This window comes from Vanessa tameamea, chromosome 15 (genome assembly GCF_037043105.1).
Source record: "Vanessa tameamea isolate UH-Manoa-2023 chromosome 15, ilVanTame1 primary haplotype, whole genome shotgun sequence".
In the NCBI taxonomy this organism is placed as follows: Eukaryota; Metazoa; Arthropoda; class Insecta; order Lepidoptera; family Nymphalidae; genus Vanessa; species Vanessa tameamea.
The window spans coordinates 5,423,796-5,443,062 of record NC_087323.1 but is presented as its reverse complement, the minus strand read 5'-3'; the positions used below and the strand labels follow the sequence as shown (position 1 = coordinate 5,443,062).

The 19,267-nt window shown below is 31.2% G+C and overlaps 2 protein-coding genes across 2 annotated transcripts; both read left to right on the top strand.

Annotated features, from left to right (window-relative positions):
• Window positions 1–1,071: 1,071 nt before the first annotated feature.
• LOC113399069 (ATP-binding cassette sub-family B member 10, mitochondrial) lies at window positions 1,072–10,679 on the top strand. The gene is made up of 10 exons (XM_026638100.2): window positions 1,072–1,517; window positions 1,885–2,091; window positions 3,226–3,428; window positions 3,732–3,866; window positions 4,005–4,151; window positions 4,535–4,766; window positions 6,454–6,731; window positions 7,432–7,515; window positions 7,979–8,140; window positions 10,243–10,679. The coding sequence occupies exons 1-10, from the start codon at window positions 1,151–1,153 to the stop codon at window positions 10,540–10,542; spliced, it is 2,115 nt and encodes a 704-aa protein (XP_026493885.2). The 5' UTR covers window positions 1,072–1,150; the 3' UTR covers window positions 10,543–10,679.
• A 1,103-nt stretch (window positions 10,680–11,782) lies between these two features.
• LOC113399070 (probable 4-coumarate--CoA ligase 1) lies at window positions 11,783–18,947 on the top strand. The gene is made up of 9 exons (XM_026638101.2): window positions 11,783–12,118; window positions 13,205–13,415; window positions 14,409–14,555; window positions 15,028–15,228; window positions 15,399–15,507; window positions 16,428–16,654; window positions 17,492–17,670; window positions 18,079–18,234; window positions 18,434–18,947. Exons 1-9 carry the CDS (start codon window positions 11,855–11,857, stop codon window positions 18,716–18,718), a joined length of 1,779 nt encoding a protein of 592 aa, XP_026493886.1. The 5' UTR covers window positions 11,783–11,854; the 3' UTR covers window positions 18,719–18,947.
• The last annotated feature ends 320 nt before the right edge of the window (window positions 18,948–19,267 follow it).

Below are 19,267 nucleotides of genomic sequence, written 5' to 3'. Positions count from 1 at the left end.
TTTCTTGCAATATCTTGCAATTTTACAACAATTACAATAAAAACGCTTGTAATATTAGTCGAGTGACGGTTAATGTAATGACGTGACGTGAGATAAGTGGTTCCATCGGCACCGGGAAGTGGTGGTGATTCCTTGCCCTGTAAAAGCGGTGGATATAAACCCTATCGAAAATCTATGGGGTTTGATGGTGCAGCGGTGGATAAATAATAACGATAGAACCAAAGCAGCTGTCTTAGAACATTGCCGAAGTGTTTGGGAGAGCTTCAGAGGAACCGACATATGCTCTCGCCTTGTTGGATCAATGCGACAGCGACTACAAGCTGTCATTGATACGACTGGTGGATATACTCGTTTGTAATAAAATAAATAAGATTTGTTTAAATGAATAAATTTTACCATAATTACTATTTATTTTTACTATTTTATTTACTACTTCCGTCCTGCGGTTTCACCCGCGTTCCCAAAAGATTTTATGTTTTCCCGGGATAAAAAGTCCAATATGTTAAATCAGTACATATTCCATCTGTGTGCAAAATTTTATCCAAATCCGTTCAGCAATTTTTACGTGAAAGAGTAACAAACATCCATCCATACCTCAGAGAAATCAGCCATATCCATACACACAAACTTTCGCGTTTATAATATTAAGTATGAAGTAGGATTACTACTATGCAGAGCGCATAGTAGTAATTTTATAAGAGACAAGATAATGTCATTGCACTGCATGAGCATTCACGAAGGGCTATGAGGTTTCGTGAAAAGTTGGTAATTGTCATCTCGATAGACGGGTTCTTCTTATTATTATTATAGCTTTTAAACGCTATTATACTCTTTGCTAGATGCGACTTATAATGACATTACGACGCAATATGTCATACTCAATCGGTAAAGCAGATAATCGCTCATACCGAGAACACGAAAATAGATCTTAAGGTGACGAACCTTTTCTTACCCCGACTGTACATTTCAGAATTTATTATTCAAAATCGTATGATTAGCTTTGATCGCCTCAAATAGTACAACACTTGATACTTGACACAAACGTCAACTGTCAAATATGAAAGCAAATATTTTATTGTATTGTGGGATGTCAATGCGATGACAGATACGTTTTATTTTTCTTTTGACTGAAAGTTTTAAATTTAATAAAATGTTGCAAAGATATATTAGTAAAAATTTGTGTAGTAAATTATGTAGCAGACAGAGAAATATATTATTTAATTTAACACTTCAAGGCCATTCCTGTAAACAATGCGGATTTAAGTTATATTCTAGTCACAAAGTTCAAGCATTACGAAATAATAATGAAAGAAGTTTATTACACGGGAATAATAGATTTTTACTAAAGTTAAGATACTACACTAGCCAGGTGGACACTCAAAAGAAAAATGGACGCGTCGAAACCATCAAAGATAATACGGAGATAGCGACCTCAAAAAAGATTAATGTAAAGTTAAAACCATCCGAGTTAAAAAGACTTTTATCTTTGGCAGAGCCAGAAAAATGGACCCTTACTGGTAAGTGTTCTTTTTAATAGGAATACATTTTTCTAACATCTTTAAATAATTATAAAGCTTGATAGAATCACGAAGTACAATATAATAATAAAACTTTATTTATAGATTACAATCGACTTTGTGAAACATTGTATTTTTTTCTGTTAACTTATAAAATCTTTAGTAGTCTTTTAATATTTTTGACAGCCTTCTTTTGTTATAATTAGTAATGCCATTATTACATATAGCTGTTTATTTTTAATTTATTTTTAGATATTTTTTTTATATTCCCAATAAATTAAACAATACCTGAGTATAATTTGAAAGAAAATATATTTTCATTTTCAAAACTTATTTAATAAATAATTGCATTTAATTTTCTTTTCAGGTGCTATTGGTTTATTATTTATATCATCTAGTGTTACAATGGCTGTGCCATTCTCATTAGGTATGGTGCTGGATATAATATACAGTGGCACAAATGATCTAGTGACTGCTAGAGAAAAGCTCGATGAATTATGCTTGGTGCTTTGTGGAGTTTTTCTTGTTGGCGGCCTTTGCAACTTTGGCCGAGTGTACTTGATGTCAATATCTGGTAAAATATGGTATAATTGTCATACAATACATAAGAGATATTAGTTTTAATTCATTAAACATGATTTTATTATTTTAAATTGTTGCAGTAATAGATGTTTGAATCCTCTTATAAATTTAGAATCAAAACATTTAATTTGTTTATACATTAATGAATTTTGACAAAATTATTCCATGATGTCTTTATTTAAGTAAGATATAATAAGCAGCATTGATTCAAAGAATACCTACTACATAGTAGGTATTATATAATATAATATAACAGATAACTGTTACATAACAGTTATCTGTTAAACCTAACAAAAGGTTAATTATCTTTAGTAATTTGCATCATTATTAAAAAAACATGCGAAACATACCTAAACAATTCACATAAAAATAATATTCACTAAAATATACAGAGTTATCAGAAAACTACTGTATTTTATCTGTCTAAATTTATATAATTTATTAAATTTTTTGTTTGAAAATTTAATTTGTAGAAAAGTAGTTTATTTTAATAAAACCAATGACATTATATAATACATATTTTTTTATTGAGAAAAAACAATTAAACTTATATGTTAAGACATATTTAAAACTTGTTTACATGAATGAATGAGCTACTGAACCATAATAAAATAATATTTGCACACTTAATATGCTTAGTAATAAAACAGTTCATGATTATTATTCACGAAATTAAACTTAAACTTTATATTGCAAAATTTATGTGTAACTTATGGTGTTTTTTGATGCTATAAATTTTATCAAGGATTATTATTTTACTTTTCAAATTATTTATTTCGAAATTTATGCACTTTTATTAACTTGTTAAACAATCACTAAGATTTGTGTTATTTATAAATATTATTTGATATTGAGTTAGCTAGTGTATTTTGCGTGAATATCAAATAATTTATTCTAGGTCATTAGAAAATTCCACCATCAATGAATAGACAAACAGACACATATCAATTTAAACGCATATATGTATAAAAGAAAATATTAAATAAAAATAAACAAGACAAAACAAAATCTAACGTAAATGATTAGTAAATTAAAAGTATCTACACATTCTGTCGAAATAATTAAAACGAATTATTAATCAGTTGCATATTTAGAATTCGTAACCCTAAAAGACGTAATATTTCAGGGCAGAGAATGACGCAGTCACTTCGAAAAAAAGTTTTCTCATCAATTATGCGGCAAGAACCAGCGTGGTTTGGTAGAACATCAACTGGCGAGCTTGTGAATAGACTATCGGCAGACACACAATTAGTGGGCCGAAATCTTAGTTCAAATGTTAGTGATGGTCTACGGTCGCTCTTCATGGTAGGAGCTGGGACAGGCATGATGGTGAATATGATATTATATTATTTGTGTAATCTATGTAATTAATACAAGACACGAAATAACAAAACATAAAAAGACCTTTATTTGATTGTATTCTTTAAACAGTATAATCAAATACATATGCATAGAGGTGCTTTAATAATTTTTTTCCTGTATTTAAAGAAATCGGATATACCTAAACGATTCTAATCAAACGTTCATATTATTCGGTCGGCCGAAAATCCTGCTTGTAACACAATTATAAAAAATAACTTTGCGTTTTTAATATTGTGAGCAGTTTTCTTATTCATATTGTTTTTTCTTCAGTTCTACATGTCACCATCCCTAGCTTTGATAGGATTATGCGTAGTTCCGCCAGTATCGATGCTTGCTGTTATCTATGGTCGATTTGTTCGAGGCATCACTAGACAGCTTCAAGATGCACTAGCTGAAACCAGCGAGGTAGGTTCTAATTATAGCCATGGTATATAGAAATGTTTTTTTTATTTACTAATAAATTAGTAGTAATAAAGTATATTTAGTATATTTATATGATAATGTAATATCAAAAATTTAGTTTTAATATTAAAAATGTTACAGCTTGCTGAAGAAAAGATTTCTAACATCAAAACTGTGAAAGCATTTAGCAAAGAAAAGAAAGAATGTGAATCATATGCTCAACGAATTGAAACTTTACTTCAATTGGCCTACAAGGAGTCCTTAGCAGTTGGAAGTTTCTATGGCTTGGTGAGAATATTCTCTTTTAGTAATATTTCTACCAATCAATACAGTACAGTACTTTTTTAATTCACTTTTATTGTGATCTGCACTCTATAGGACATATTTGAGAAACAAGAAGAGTCAAATTTTTGTCTTTGTTTTATTAATACAAAGAATATTGGGTGTATTCTAAGCTAATTTAATATTAGCTTAGAGTATACCCAGTATTAATTATAATGCAATCTTCAAAATAATGCAGTAAGACTACAATGTACTATCGTAATAGTTATAGACTGGACTTTAAAGTTGATCATGTTAAAATTTAAAAAGATAACAATTTACAAAATGTAATAATCTATTGTAGAAGGTTTTTTTAAATAAAATTATTTTAACTAACTTTATATTTACAGACGGGTTTATCAGGCAACACTATAATAATCTTGGTGCTTTACTATGGTGGTGGTATGGTGGCGACAGAACAGATGACCGTTGGAAACCTCACATCTTTCCTACTATACGCTGCATATGTTGGCATAAGTATTGGTGGCCTCAGTAGTTTTTATACTGAATTGAATAAGGGTATGGGTGCTGCTACGAGGCTCTGGGAATTAATGGATAGGGAACCAAAAATATCAACATCAGGTGATTTACAATTATTAAATTCATATTAATATATTTCATTAATTAGAGTTAGAGTGGGTAACAGTCACGACTCGGCACTTATAACGCAAAAATAAAGTATTCGATCTAAATGAAGACGTATTATCTCCGCTAAGTGTGAAGTAGTTTTATAACGTTTACTTTATTCCAAAAATAAGAGGAGAAAAGCCAAATAAATAATATTTGACAACAACTTGACGCGATATCATTGGTCCAGAGCTTGATTAATTTATGATATTCACAATGGATATGCGAAATAATGGCGTTTTGAACGTCAACGAAACTGTTATCGAAATTTCGGAAGTAAAATTAGATTAAAAATAAATAATTAAGTGTATATAATAGTATTGTATTAGAAATAAAGATATATTAATAATAAACTCTTAGTAGTACACAACATAGCTGAGTTATTAGCAAATGTTATGAAATACGTAAATCTAAGTTTTGTTTATCTTTATTCCTACTTGCATTGGAATAGGCTATAGTATTTAGAAACGCTAGCCAACGGGTCATCAAGTTAAATAATAATAATAATACAGATCATGCATCATAAAAGTAAATGTAGATGGCTTTTGGCTCACATGAATTTGAACCTCTAGAGTGATTTCGACCCATCCTTGACGACACTCATTGTGCTCCGCCCACTCAAGTGTATTTATTAATTATTTTTACATAATAAATATATTTATTTAACTTTATAAAAATTAAATATTTTATTAATATTAAGAGCGCTTATTCCAAATCCCGTTTTCAGTTTCTGTAATTATTAAGCTTGTGTGCGTGTAACTGCATATGCGTGTATAATCATAACTGCTTTTGTAGAAATAACATGAAGTTTTATGCATTTAGCCTGGTTTTCATTCCTTTTTATCTCAAAAATTACATACGGATACATTTTTTTATCAAAACATTCTAGACAAAGCAATCTGATCGTTTATGTTACATGATTACAGAAATAACTTACAACTTACGTTTTTAGGTGAAACTGCGTTCCATTTATACAGAAATGTTACAATTTTTGAAAATATGCATTTTTAACAAATAATTTGTCAAATATCAGTAATATTTATTCAGAATTTTTTGCTATAGATTCTATTAGAGACTATTCTTACTTTAAGTTACATGAACAAAAAAAGAGTACAAAAATTATTGTACTCTTTTTTTGTTTAAGTAACTGATAAATATTGGACTCACAATCCCTTTAAAAATTCTTGTATAAACGGCTAATCCAGCATAAGCGCTCTTAAATTGAACAATTCTTTGTTATCGTTGTAAGTACCTTCATAGGGATATCGGTTGCATTTCTTGGGCAAATGACTTATCATGACAAGCAGGGTTTAATTATAATAAATTCAGCGAATTCGATGTGATGTTTTATAGCAGACAAAAATATATTAACGTACTTTAGTCTAGTACTTTCTTCATAAGAACTTATAGTTTAAATATATAACTACTACGTTTTGAATAGACACTACCGAGTCTTAAGAACTGGTAATAACTCAATTTGTTCTTTTATTGATATTGATATTGATGATCAAACGAGGTTTTTTCTAAAAAAGTATTGTAATCACAACTCACGTTATATTAGTATGAATTTTATAAGATTTATGAATTTGAACTGCGATTTGTTGTATAACTATTATATTTTAATTTTTTTTTCTGGTTTTAGGAGGCTTAAGGCCAAAAGAAAGACCGAAAGGGGAACTTATATTAGAGAATATAAATTTTTCTTACGCTGGAGCTCCTTTGATTAAGGGTCTCACTTTACATCTGTTACCTGGAAAGAACGTTGCTCTAGTGGGAAGATCTGGCTGTGGCAAGAGTACAATAGCATCTCTTATATTAAGGCTATATGATCCTGATAGTGGGAGGGTACTGTTGGATGGAGTAGATATAAGGCACTTGGATCCAGTTTGGTTAAGAAGTCACATAGGATTTGTTAGTCAGGTAAATATAACTAATAATAAAATGTTCATCTAATTTATTACATTAATAAGCAGCAGCTAAGTTATAATTATTTATTCTTTTAATATACAATGTTCTAATTTAAATATGTTTCTATTTATTATTTATCGTCACGTCCTAGTACTGTACAATTTTTCGGTACAATAAATTAGATAAGCAAACTTTTACAGAATTTTATGAATATGCTTTTCGAATTTTATTATTTTAGTACTTTTGCGACCGCTCCTTCTTCCGCGTATAACCCATTACGAAGCAGTTGCTAGGTACGCAATGTCTGTACACTTAACAACGTGTACGTAAAATTTTATAATGATCGGTTTAGCAGTTAATACGTTCAGGCGTAACAAAGAAAAAAATTCATTTTGCATTTATATATGTATATAATATTATACGTATGCTTCTACGTTACATGGCATCTGCTGTTGGCGTTATTTTCTTTTGTACCATTTTTATAACAATTAGCATTTTTACTCAATATAAATATGGCAGATGGACCATATTAACGTTGGATTTATGCGACAGTTTCCTACAAAATGCCGTTAACGTCTACGATTAAATGTAAAATTTTAAACCATTCCACGGTATTATGAATCGTTGATTTTCACAATAATACAGTCCATATCGTGCCGTGCTGCGATACTTTATCGAACAATCATAATAATGATTTTTTTATTTTTTGAAGGAACCTGTTCTTTTTAGTGGAAGTATAAAAGAAAACATATTATACGGCGCTCTCGATGATTGCGAAACATCGGAAGAAGGAAAGGTGAGATAATTATATTTAAAAAGTTTTTAATAGTGTTTAAGAAATTGGGACCAAAACACATACACACGATACAATGTCGCATCGCATCACGTTGTGACTTTGTGTCGCGATATGATATGGTGTCGTGGAATCTATGAACTGCATTGCTGATGAGGATGTTCCGATTTTATTAATATTTACTACGTAAATCTTAACCGTAAAATATATAATTGTTAACGGTGATGCCCACTACTTACAGATTGTCCCCTCTAATTTTATTTTTCTTAACTATCATTTGCATAACTCTTGCTTCTTCCTCATATTCTTCTCATACAATATTTTTAGTTTTTTATACTTTTCTTTTGTTAATTTTTCCCCAAAAAATTCCTCTCAATAAGTGAACCCCCTAAAAGCTCCAAGTTGGCATCACTGATTGTAAACACTGTCGATTACGAAGAGTCAGTAAAGTGAGTGTGCGGCCCAGGAGGCGCCGTGGCTGGTGGCGGCGCGCGCGGCGCAGCTGCAGGAGGTGGCGGGCGGCGCGGGCGCGGGCGCGGCGGGCTGGCGGCGCCAGGTGGGCGCGCGCGGCTCGCAGCTCAGCGGCGGACAGAAGCAGCGCGTCGCCATCGCGCGCGCCATCGTCAAGGTGACCGCGGGCCGCGCCAGCTGAATTGTCTTTACGGCTCTAGATGTTTTGCTTCCTGATTCGAATAGAGCGCATCACTTATGAAAGTTAACTTATGTTTCATATAAGTATTTGCTGACATGCTGTTGCTCTAAAGTATCTCCTGGACGGTTGGTTAATTCTAATCAGAATGATAGAAAGTGGTCAGGCGAAAGTGTTTAAATATTTTTATCTTCTATATAAAAATAATTAAATTTTAAATTCGTTATTTTCTCTTATTCAAAGATGAAGATATGATTGTTGTTGGAGAACAAAAAAAAACCAAATATACTGCAAAATAATATATATTAATATTTTATCAAATAACTAAACAGATTTTTTTTTTCACTTTTCTTTTTATATAACGGACGTGTTTCATTTATTGTAATTAATAATAATTGCATTACTAGGTACAATTATTCATAAATTATTAATTGGTTGAACTCAGTGAAGCATGATATACAAGGTAACTTAATGATAAGCAATCTAAGTATTGTGAGCTATATGTTTTTTTATAAAACGCTAAATTGTACGTGTAATTTTTTCTATGGGTCAAAGTACAAATAGTCCAAGACATAACATTGTACAGTTTACGTTACGATGAAGTGAGATTTTATCTTCATTAGACAGGTCAAGGATATTACGGAACGGTGATAAAAAGAAGTGTGACGGTACATATATATGATAATTAATGTTTATATTATATAAATATTTAAACTACTAATTTATTAATCACGAATATCCGTCAACTCATGAATCATTTTAATGGTTTTGTTAAATGAACTATTTTTATATTTAAGTATTTTTATAGTTGTATACGTATATTCAATCTCTAAGTCTCTAGTCTATGGTCAACGTTAATTAAAAATAAATATCAATAATACTAAGTTCATCTCTATATTTGATCAGTATTGTGCCCTTATTAAGTTAGATACGTATTTATGAAATTTTACATAAGCGAAACGCATAAAATTAACGTCGTATTTTTGCCTTGTTGTTACATTTTGGTGACCAATTTACTTATACGGTCACAACATAATTGTGAAGTTATTTAAAGCTTTGTGTACCAATTTTTAATCCTATGATGATAATCGCTTAAATGTAATCATTTAACAAACAAAACGATCTGCAAGAACTTAGACAATGCATTGTGATAAAGTTCTCGACCAAGCATGGAAAATTTGCATAAGCAGTAGTGAGTAAAATGAAAGTCGTTTATGGAACCCACTATGCCGCTAAACCGTTGCTTTATATTGGAGTTTCATATAATTCTGCTGTAATGTCACCACACAACTGAGACATATAGTGTTTTGAGTATTTTACAAGATAAATTTCAGGCTGATTCAATATCAAGAGATGGTGTTTTTTATGTTAAGTGGTCACCAACCCTTTAGACATTAACAATTCCTTGCATAGCCAATGCGCCATTAAACTTGGGAGCTAAGACGTTATGTCCTTCACCCTTCAAAGTGGACCAAATAAATATTTATATTGCTGTTAGGATGTAGAATGAGAACAGTTTTGTCATAATATTTAGTTTAAACAAACACAATTCGTAAATACAATTGATAAAAACAAAGCATGTATGAACTCAAGAAGTAAAGATAAAATTATTTGTTCCGAAATCGCAATATCAAATTTTCCCTAGAACTGGATAATCGATTCTATAATACAATCCCACCAATAAATTTACATTTACCAATATATCAATTTAAATCTCATGTTATAACGATATCAAGAAATTATTGCGTATTTTGATTCTGTACAAGTACAATAATAGTTATAGTAATAAAAAGCTTGGATTTGGAGTATATAATTTAAATTTTATTTCTTTGGATTATAATATGTAAAAATAATAACAAATTGATTTTAAGGGGTTTTTAATTTTTTCAAATATGTCTATCATATCATATTACCAACTATAAAGGCTAATATGAAAAATGGACGTAAATTTTTTTTATATATAAATTACAAAGAAATAGTTGTTCGAATTGCGTAAAAATACGTCAAAAAATTCACATAACAATGTTCATTGACCGCACAAAATAATGTAACATTTTTTGTATACTTTTTTTTTCTTACAGAATCCAAAAATCCTCATACTCGACGAAGCTACCTCAGCATTAGATACATATTCAGAATATTTAGTTGATAAAGCGCTCAAGGAAATCAGTAGAGATAGAACAGTACTAACTATAGCGCACAGACTGAGCACCATACAATCAGCTGACGAAGTAGCCGTTGTAGGAGACGGCGTTATCGTCGAAAAGGGAACTTATACCGAATTGATGGCAAAATCAGACGGGTACTTCAAAGAACTTATAAATCACCAAGCATTTATAAATTCTCAGCCTAAAAATACAACAGATGTACAAAACAGCTAATATAAACCGAAACTAATTATTTTCGGTATAGGACCTCTTTTACTAATATACATCGAAATATTTTTGTACATATGTTATACTATTATGACTATTTAAATTTTTTTTTGTGCAATTTCATAGAGATCCTTAAAATAATGTAAAGAGTCATGATTGCTTAGGACCGCATAAGCATTATTTGTTATGGGAATTGCTTCATCATAGGCGCTTTGACATAGATTGGTAAACCACAAGTCGTAACTTGAATTTTCTTTTTAAATTTTATGGTTTATACAAAAGCAATTTTTTAAATTTTTTTTTGACTGGATGACTTTAATATTTATTGTTATATTTAACATTCGTTATGGGTTGTAAATTTCATACGTAATGTATAAAAAATAATTGTAAACTATTACAGATTTTACTTGTTGTTAAAAGAGTAAATGTATTTACACTAAAATAATTTATATGGAATAAAAAAAATCTATCTTAACTAACACGAGATATTAATTTTTTTATTGATTTTCAATAATTTATAAAATGATAATCACTCAGACAGAGATAGAATGATAGAATTCTTGCTGCCTTTGATAATTTAGATTTATTATGCGCAGTAGCAGAATGCACTGTTTGATTATCTAAATTAGTTGATGAAACAATGATTGCAATCAAAGATGAACTTTAGAATTTTGTCTCGAAGAATTGTACTATACCTTGAAAAATAATTGTCGATGTAAATTTATATAAAAAAAAATGTTCAAAGCGAACGGATATGTATGGAAAGTTTATTATGTATAAATTAAAGTGATGGTGGGCAATGGATATGTATATTTAGAGGAATAAAAATGGTTGTTGATATTATCATATATTTTGAGTTTTCTTAAATTTTCCTATTTTTTTTATTTGACTTGAGTAAAATTTATGTTTTATATGATCATTTTATATTGCTAAAATACACTACGTATTTTTAATTGTGTATGAATATGGACGTATCACTAGTATAAACTGCTATTGAAATTGAAATTGAAAAATAATTAATTTAAAGTAAGTCACCATTGTTCTAAGATTCGTATCAGAATTTGTTAACTAAATTGTTACATCTCACAGTAAACTAAATTAGTTCATTAAACATTTGTCACGATGTCAAGTGTCACAGAACAATGCAACTTTATAAGAATTAAGAACACGAAACATTGGATACATGGCATGTTTTTTCTTAGGCTTAAAAAGTGGACCTTGCCCTGTGACGGTCGTGGCAAACGCGCCAAAACATTAGTAGAGTTGCGATGAACATTTACGCGCTAACGTTTCGCGGGAAAACATTCCGAACGGAAGTATGTCTCATTTGAAAATTCTACGCGGGAATTTAGCGCGCCAAATTCTAAACAGTTTATATCCTAATACAGAATGCAAAAAAAATAACGCATATCAAATTGTTTCGGTTGTTCGAAATTTAAATCGTAATTTAGCGACTAAAACCGCAACAGTATTAGAGCAAAATGTGCTAAGTTCGCCGTGGGGTGAAATCACCCATGGAAAAGAAACACTGACAGAACATGTTTTTAAGGATATTGAATCATGGTCAGATGCTCCTTGCGTGGTAAGTGTTGCATGCTTTTTTTTAAATTTAATTGACCCTTATAATGTATAATATACTTATAATATACTGATCTCGATTTTTTGGAACTATTTTTAATTTCTGGTTTGTGTTCTATTATTAATTTATACAAAACTAGGTCGTTAACAAAAGTCCTCAACTGTAATCAGTTTTATTAAACATTTGTTTTCATGATTGTTTCGAGTACAAAGTTCAAATAAGATCTATAAACACACGGATGCAGTCTCGGGCGATGATAGGAGAATATAAATAGAAACTGAAGGTTGAGGCTACCTGAAGATAGTTTGGCACCAAAATTTAAACCGATTGTTTTTAAAAACAAAATTATATTGTAATTTATTGAAATACAACTTATAAAAACCAGCGTGATATTCATAATTAAATGTACCTTGATTATACCGAAATATCGATAAGAATATTTTATCAGTGCTGTGTGAAGAAACATTATAATAAAGTATGTAGTTTTGTTGATATTTATTTGTGCAATTAACGATAAGATAAAATATTCTGTAAGATAATTAACAAACAGTTTAAAGAGTAAATGTTTGAATTACTAGCACGAACGATTAGGTCGCGAAGCTAACAAATATAATTTAAATTATTAGATATTTGATTCTAATAAAAATGAAAATTCATAATAATATATAATAGCTAATTCATATAAATATTTTAATTAAACTATTCGAACTAACGATTCAATCGAAAAATATCATCGCTTAAGTGGTCGAATGTTTACTTTCATTAAAATTGTATAGGTTAAAGCAATTTTATTCATTCGTTTTTTTAAAAAAATATATAGTAATTTAAAAAATATATATGTGATAAATATTTAGGTATAAAAAATAATTTGGCCTTAAGGGCGTTGCAATATGCATATCGGCATTTCATTTTATGACCTATTAATAAATAATAGATGATGCTCTGGAGTGGCGTCAAATTTCAACAATCCAGTCTCGTGCCAAATAATTTAAAGAGTACGTGAAGGTCCTCAACCGGTTCGTCAATGTTTATTTATTTAAACTTTATCGTTGCAATAATTTTATTACATTATATCTTTATTTTTTCAAGACATGTGGTGCAACAGGGCGTTCCTACGATTATGGAATGATGCGTATGATGGTGGAACGCTGCGCCTGTGCCCTTGCTGGACATTTAAAAATGGCGCCGGGTGAGAGGATTGGCCTCATTTTGCCAAATCTGCCGGAGTTTGTGGTTCTCATACATGGAGCTATGAGAGCTGGATTAGTTGTTACTTTCGCTAATCCTTTATATACAGCAGGTTAGCTACACTCAATGACCGTTTCTATGGGGAATGTACATCGTGATCAATTAAATAGAAATTTATAGAGTCGGTTTAACAAAACGTTCCTAATTCGCTTCTACCTCATTAATTATTGGTTATATTGCCATGCTTTTTTCTAAGGTGGATTTTTATTAAGGCGTACCTCTTCCAAATATAATATGCATTACACACATAGAGACACTTAAATAGCTGAAATCGTTTAGTTAAACTATTGAATATAATTCAATGTTAAATTAATATTATATCCCCCTGACCAATATCTGTAACGGAGGCCATACGTAACGGATACTAATCGACTATGTAGGGCATATTAAATTTATATTGGTATAGTCACAACTGCACTCTCCGATTTTCTTATTGTTTGAGTTTTTTTGAAGCTGAAATTTCATGATATGTAACAAATCATGTTAGCCGCTAGATCAACGAGAGTTTCATAAATAAGTAAAAATAATGTATTTACAATAACATTTAAAGAAATCAATTTTATGTAATTTGACCTGCCTTAGAAAAAAGGCATACTGCTCGTACAATATGTAACTATATGTATATATAATAAATATACCTACTTATACCTATTTTATTTTTTTATTGCATAGGTAGGCGAGACTGGCAAATGGCCTGATAGTAATTGGTCACCTCAGCCCATAGACATTGGCCCCTTAAGAAATTTTAACTACTCCTTACATCGCCAATGCACCACCAATCTTGGGAATTGAGATATTATGTACCTATAATAATTACCCTTCAAGCCAAAACCCAACAATACCAAGTATTTCTGTTTTGAAGTATATATATGATGAGTTGGTTGTACCTACATAGACGGGTTTGCGCAAAGCCGCCATACAATACTAAATCAAATGTAAATCATTCGGTATATTAAATTGTATGCCTTAAAGTGTCTCTCAAGCCTCAAGGCTTTCGTATTTTTTCAATAATAATTTCTGCATATTTAATAAAGTATATTTGTAGATGAGGTGCAACGCCAATTCTCTGACTGCAACGTAAAGGCGATCGCAACAATTGAGATGTTCATGCCGGTAGCTCAGGAAGTCAGCAAGTCACTCAAAGACTACAAGGGAACCATCTGGGTTGGAGGCGACGATGATACTGCTAAAGGTAAAGCACTTATTGCTGACATAACCAATGAAAGATAATATGAATTATGTTATACTCTCCAAACCGATGGTAATTCTAATTTTAACTAGTCATTTAAAATGAATATTCAAGTGCTTCTGAGATATGTATTTTCAAGTTGATGTTTCACAATATGAAATTTTGTTATTTTATTTTCAAAGCTCCAGAAGAATTAAAATTTGTCATGTCAACAACCATATTATATAATTGTATGTAAATTATTTTGACTATTTTTATACGAACAGAGAGACAGATTTTGTATAAACAAGAGAAGTATATTTTGTAAATTGTAAAATTAAATTCTTCTATAGTATATCGCGCAAATATATATCCTCTTAAATGTACTAATTAATAAAAAAATATCTAAATACATATGTATATTAAAATCATGTAGTAACATAATCAATAGGTGTAATTGAAAATCTTTATATGGCGTTTTTTATATATGTTTAAGGCATACATGGTCTTCGGTCACTCCTAATGGCTGACTACGATGCGGACCTCCCTACTTTAAATTGCGACGATGTCTGCTTAATTCCTTACTCCAGTGGTACTACTGGCTTACCTAAAGGAGTTATGTTGACACATAAGAATTTAGTGTCGAATTTGAAACAAGTTCAAGCTCCTAAGATGATGAAATACGAAGGAGAAAAAGGTACGAAATTTAAAAATATAAACGATTTGCAGACACCAAAAGTCAGATAATTATTAGCTATATATTTTTGTCTTTGGTTATTGTCTATAGTTATTTTATCGCTACGATAAGTAATTGCATTATTTTGCTTTCCATATAATATATAAATAAATAAATGGCTCCATTTTTAGGTAAAGGTGATGTCGTTCTAACTGTACCGCCGTTTTTCCATATCTACGGTTTTAATGGAATTCTGAACTATAATCTAGTCTTAGGATACCATATCGTGTCCATACCAAAGTAAGTTTATTGTTAAGGCTAGTATTAGACATTAGATAAAAATGACACAATAATAATAAGTGTTAAGAATATATCAAAACATTAAAAAGTAGTAAAATTGTTTATGTCCAAAATTTATTGTCTTTGACTTTTTCAGATCAGTATATTTGAGAAAATGCAGTAAGGCTATGTATGAGTAGAGTATATGCCGGAGAACTATGCTATAATAATTAGTATAAAGTGAATAAATAAAATACATAAAGCTTTGCGCGGGAATAAATAATTAGGGGCTGACATTCTTAAGAAATTGACTACAACAATATGTTTGACATATACCTTTAAGAAAAGTAATAATCATTATATGCTAATAAAATGAAATCCATAGATAACGGTTATTAAACAATAAAATAATAAATAGATGGTAAAAATGCGTAGATATTTTTAGAGAGGTGCATCTGCATCCAAACGTTATATTAAAAGCTAATAAAATAATATTAGATAGTAGTGCATTCATAGTTTTAAGCAAGACGTAAGACGTAAACTTGAATCAGACAATGATTAAAGGCTCGTGGATAAGCAGTCTGTACATGATCATTTTTATGACAGGTAAAGGTTAGAGAAGGACACAGTTATTAAATAAATTTGGACCATAACCAGACTTAGCCTTAGGTATAGATTCTAATATGTACTTTAATAATAAAAATGTATTTCTTAATCTCTTTCGGTCTTCTTTCTTTCGTGGCTGGGAGTTGCAAGTGCACCCCTTGCAACCGGCGTGCAAGATCGTGTATTTTATTTGACAAAAAAGTATATATAACTTCGTTCCTTAACTGTACCTCATATTATGATCTCATATTATGTAGATGACGATAAAGATAGATAAAAGCGAAGATTCAATACTGCTTTTAAGAGCTAACTTGAATAAAATATTTTTATTCTAGATTTACTCCAGAGGACTACATCAAATGTTTAGTCGAATACCAGCCGACGACGCTCTTCGTAGTACCATCTCTACTGGCCTTCCTAGCCACGCACCCTATGGTTAAGAAAGAACATTTGCAATCAGTAGAGACTATAATGGTCGGTGCTGCTCCCACAACCGACAGTATGTTGGAAAAGTTTTTGCTCAAATGCGAGAAAACCAAGGATCAAATAAAGCTGCTCCAAGGTAAATGTTCGTCGACGTCACATTTGTTCTACAGGGTTATTGGTAATTCGACATATTCCCGTTATGAGGTAATAGGGGTGACCATTTGCGATAATTTCAACTCCTATATGTATTATGGAAAGGTGAACCATTTTTGAGATTTTATCAATATTAAAACAACAATTATCGGTCCAAAATTAAAAATGCGAGACGGAAAACGGAAATATTACTTCAACATTTTTTTGAGATTTTTTCCATAACAATGCCTGCATAAAAACAAAAAAAGTTATGACACTTGTCTTGGAGATTATTTTAAAAACATTAGTGTTCTGTTAGCTCTCCAAAAATGTTACAACTAGAAGCTTTTTTTCAAAGCAACTGAAAAAAATGACTACACAGGAACGCTTCCTTGGAAATTCTTGGTCATTATCAAATGTAACAAAATGTTGACCGTTCCTTACACCGTAAATTCGCCGCCAATGTAAGAAACTCAAGATGTTATGTTCTATATGTCTCTTATTACATTTTTACTTACTTTTCAAATATCATAGCAATACAAATTACCGCTACTTGGCGATAGATTATTGGTTAAGGTGGTAGTACCTATTTAGGCGGCGAGTCACTTTACGTCATAATGTTAAATATGTCTCCGATAGATAGCTGTTGCTGATTCGTGTACATCATTCGAATCATTTTATGAAGTCACAAACATCTGTGGCGCGCTTAATGTTTACATCTTATTATGAACATTTCCATTGAATTTTAACTAAGTAATTGTACATTTACACACAATATATATAATTTATATGTATATTTATTAAACCAATAGTCAAATATTAATTATTATTGCAATTTCAGGGTATGGCATGACGGAGAGTTCGCCCGTGACGCTGATGACGCCGTACAAGTACCCGTACAACAAGATCGGCTCGGTGGGGCAGCTCGTGCTGTCGACGCAGGCGCGCGTGCTGTCGCTCACGTCGGGCGAGGCGCTCGGCCCGCACCAGTCCGGCGAGCTGCTGCTGCGCGGCCCGCAGGTCTGTACCCCCACCCCCCACGTTACACTCTACTCCCGCTCACAACAGACTCCATACCAGTAAAAGCCGCCCAGTGCTGCTCTACTGATTGCCAATGCTCCTTCTTAACCATAGGGTGCGTGACCATGTAGGCCAGTAGAGATGGTATAACGAAGAGCGGTATCGGCTAGTATTTGTCTAAAATTAATCTAGAATTGAAATACGCAAGTTATCTTTTATAAGCATTTTTGAATCGTCATCTGTTATAGTGTCAAACGAAGGATGGAATTGTTTGAAAAGGATTCATCACAGATTTTTTACTGATGTTCTATAGTGACCTACAATTAGCTACAACTGATTTTTGAACTCAATTTTGAGGTATACCCCAAAAAAACAGGGTCTCTTAAAATTTTCATGTAAATGTTGCAGATCATGAAAGGTTATTGGAATAATGAAAAGGCGACCAAGGAAACTGTAGACAGCGAAGGATGGCTTCACACTGGCGACGTAGCCTACTACGACGACGACCATTACTTCTACATCGTTGACCGCACCAAGGAACTGATTAAAGTCAAGGGTAATCAGGTAAGTGATAATGTAGTTTTCCAAAAGTATATAATAATTAAAAAGGACAGGTACGAGGTAATAGAGTTCAGGTTATGTATATATATATATTTTCCGTCAAGGAAAAGGTTTGGATATACATATGTTATTCCAGGTTAATGTTTCCTTAACGAATGTTGATGAATGAACTTATGTATCGAAGTATAATATCAAATTTCAGGTATCACCAACCGAAATAGAAAGTGTGGTCATGGAAATGCCTGAAGTTGCCGATGTAGCAGTAGTTGGCATACCTGATTCACTTGCAGGGGAAGTCCCGAAAGCGTTTGTCGTCCTGAAACCGGACCAAAAACTTACAGAAAAACAAGTATACGATCTTGTTGCTCGAAAACTAACTAGGTACAAGCATCTTGAAGGAGGTGTTGTATTCGTAGATGCAATTCCACGCAACGTAGCTGGAAAAATCATGCGTAATGAACTTAAAGTATTAGGAAAGAAGAAATAAATCTAATAACACAATCAATTAGATAGTATAATTATTAATGTAAATATGTAGTATTTGTATTCCATCAGTAGTGCTACAGTATGATTGTATCTTGTAAATGCGTGAATAAATGTATTTAGGTTGAATTCTTAAATACATTTTAATGTATATAGAACCTTAAGTAAGTACTTACTTATTTACGTAGATATCATAAAATTATTCAAGTATAAATTGTACCGATTAAATGATTAATAAAACATTAAACTATTTTTTTTAAAGGATTTATATCTTACCTATACTAATATTTCTAATTTTTTTTTATTATTTACTAACACCGCAAGTATACTTTCGTGTTTTATTACCTATACCAAACTTGTACTTTCGTTCATAACAAAAAGTTGTTTAAAGTATTTATAAATTTAAAAAACGAATGGATGATAAAAAAGGGTATATAAAAGTACCTAAGCAGTGTAATAATTACAAGCTTCATGTAATTGCTCCAGGGCTGAAAGGATCGCGCAGAGTCCCCAGTCTTGCAAATGATGTTCTGATTGATTATAATAATATACA

Coding starts and splice junctions, on each gene's coding strand:
- LOC113399070 (XM_026638101.2), top strand. CDS start 11,855: ATGTCTCATTTGAAAATTCTACGCGGGAATTTAGCGCGCCAAATTCTA. Junction 13,416..14,408: donor TAATCCTTTATATACAGCAG/GTTAGCTACACT, acceptor GTATATTTGTAG/ATGAGGTGCAACGCCAATTC. Junction 15,229..15,398: donor GAAATACGAAGGAGAAAAAG/GTACGAAATTTA, acceptor CTCCATTTTTAG/GTAAAGGTGATGTCGTTCTA.
- LOC113399069 (XM_026638100.2), top strand. CDS start 1,151: ATGTTGCAAAGATATATTAGTAAAAATTTGTGTAGTAAATTATGTAGC. Junction 1,518..1,884: donor AGAAAAATGGACCCTTACTG/GTAAGTGTTCTT, acceptor TTTTCTTTTCAG/GTGCTATTGGTTTATTATTT. Junction 7,516..7,978: donor AAACATCGGAAGAAGGAAAG/GTGAGATAATTA, acceptor TGTGCGGCCCAG/GAGGCGCCGTGGCTGGTGGC.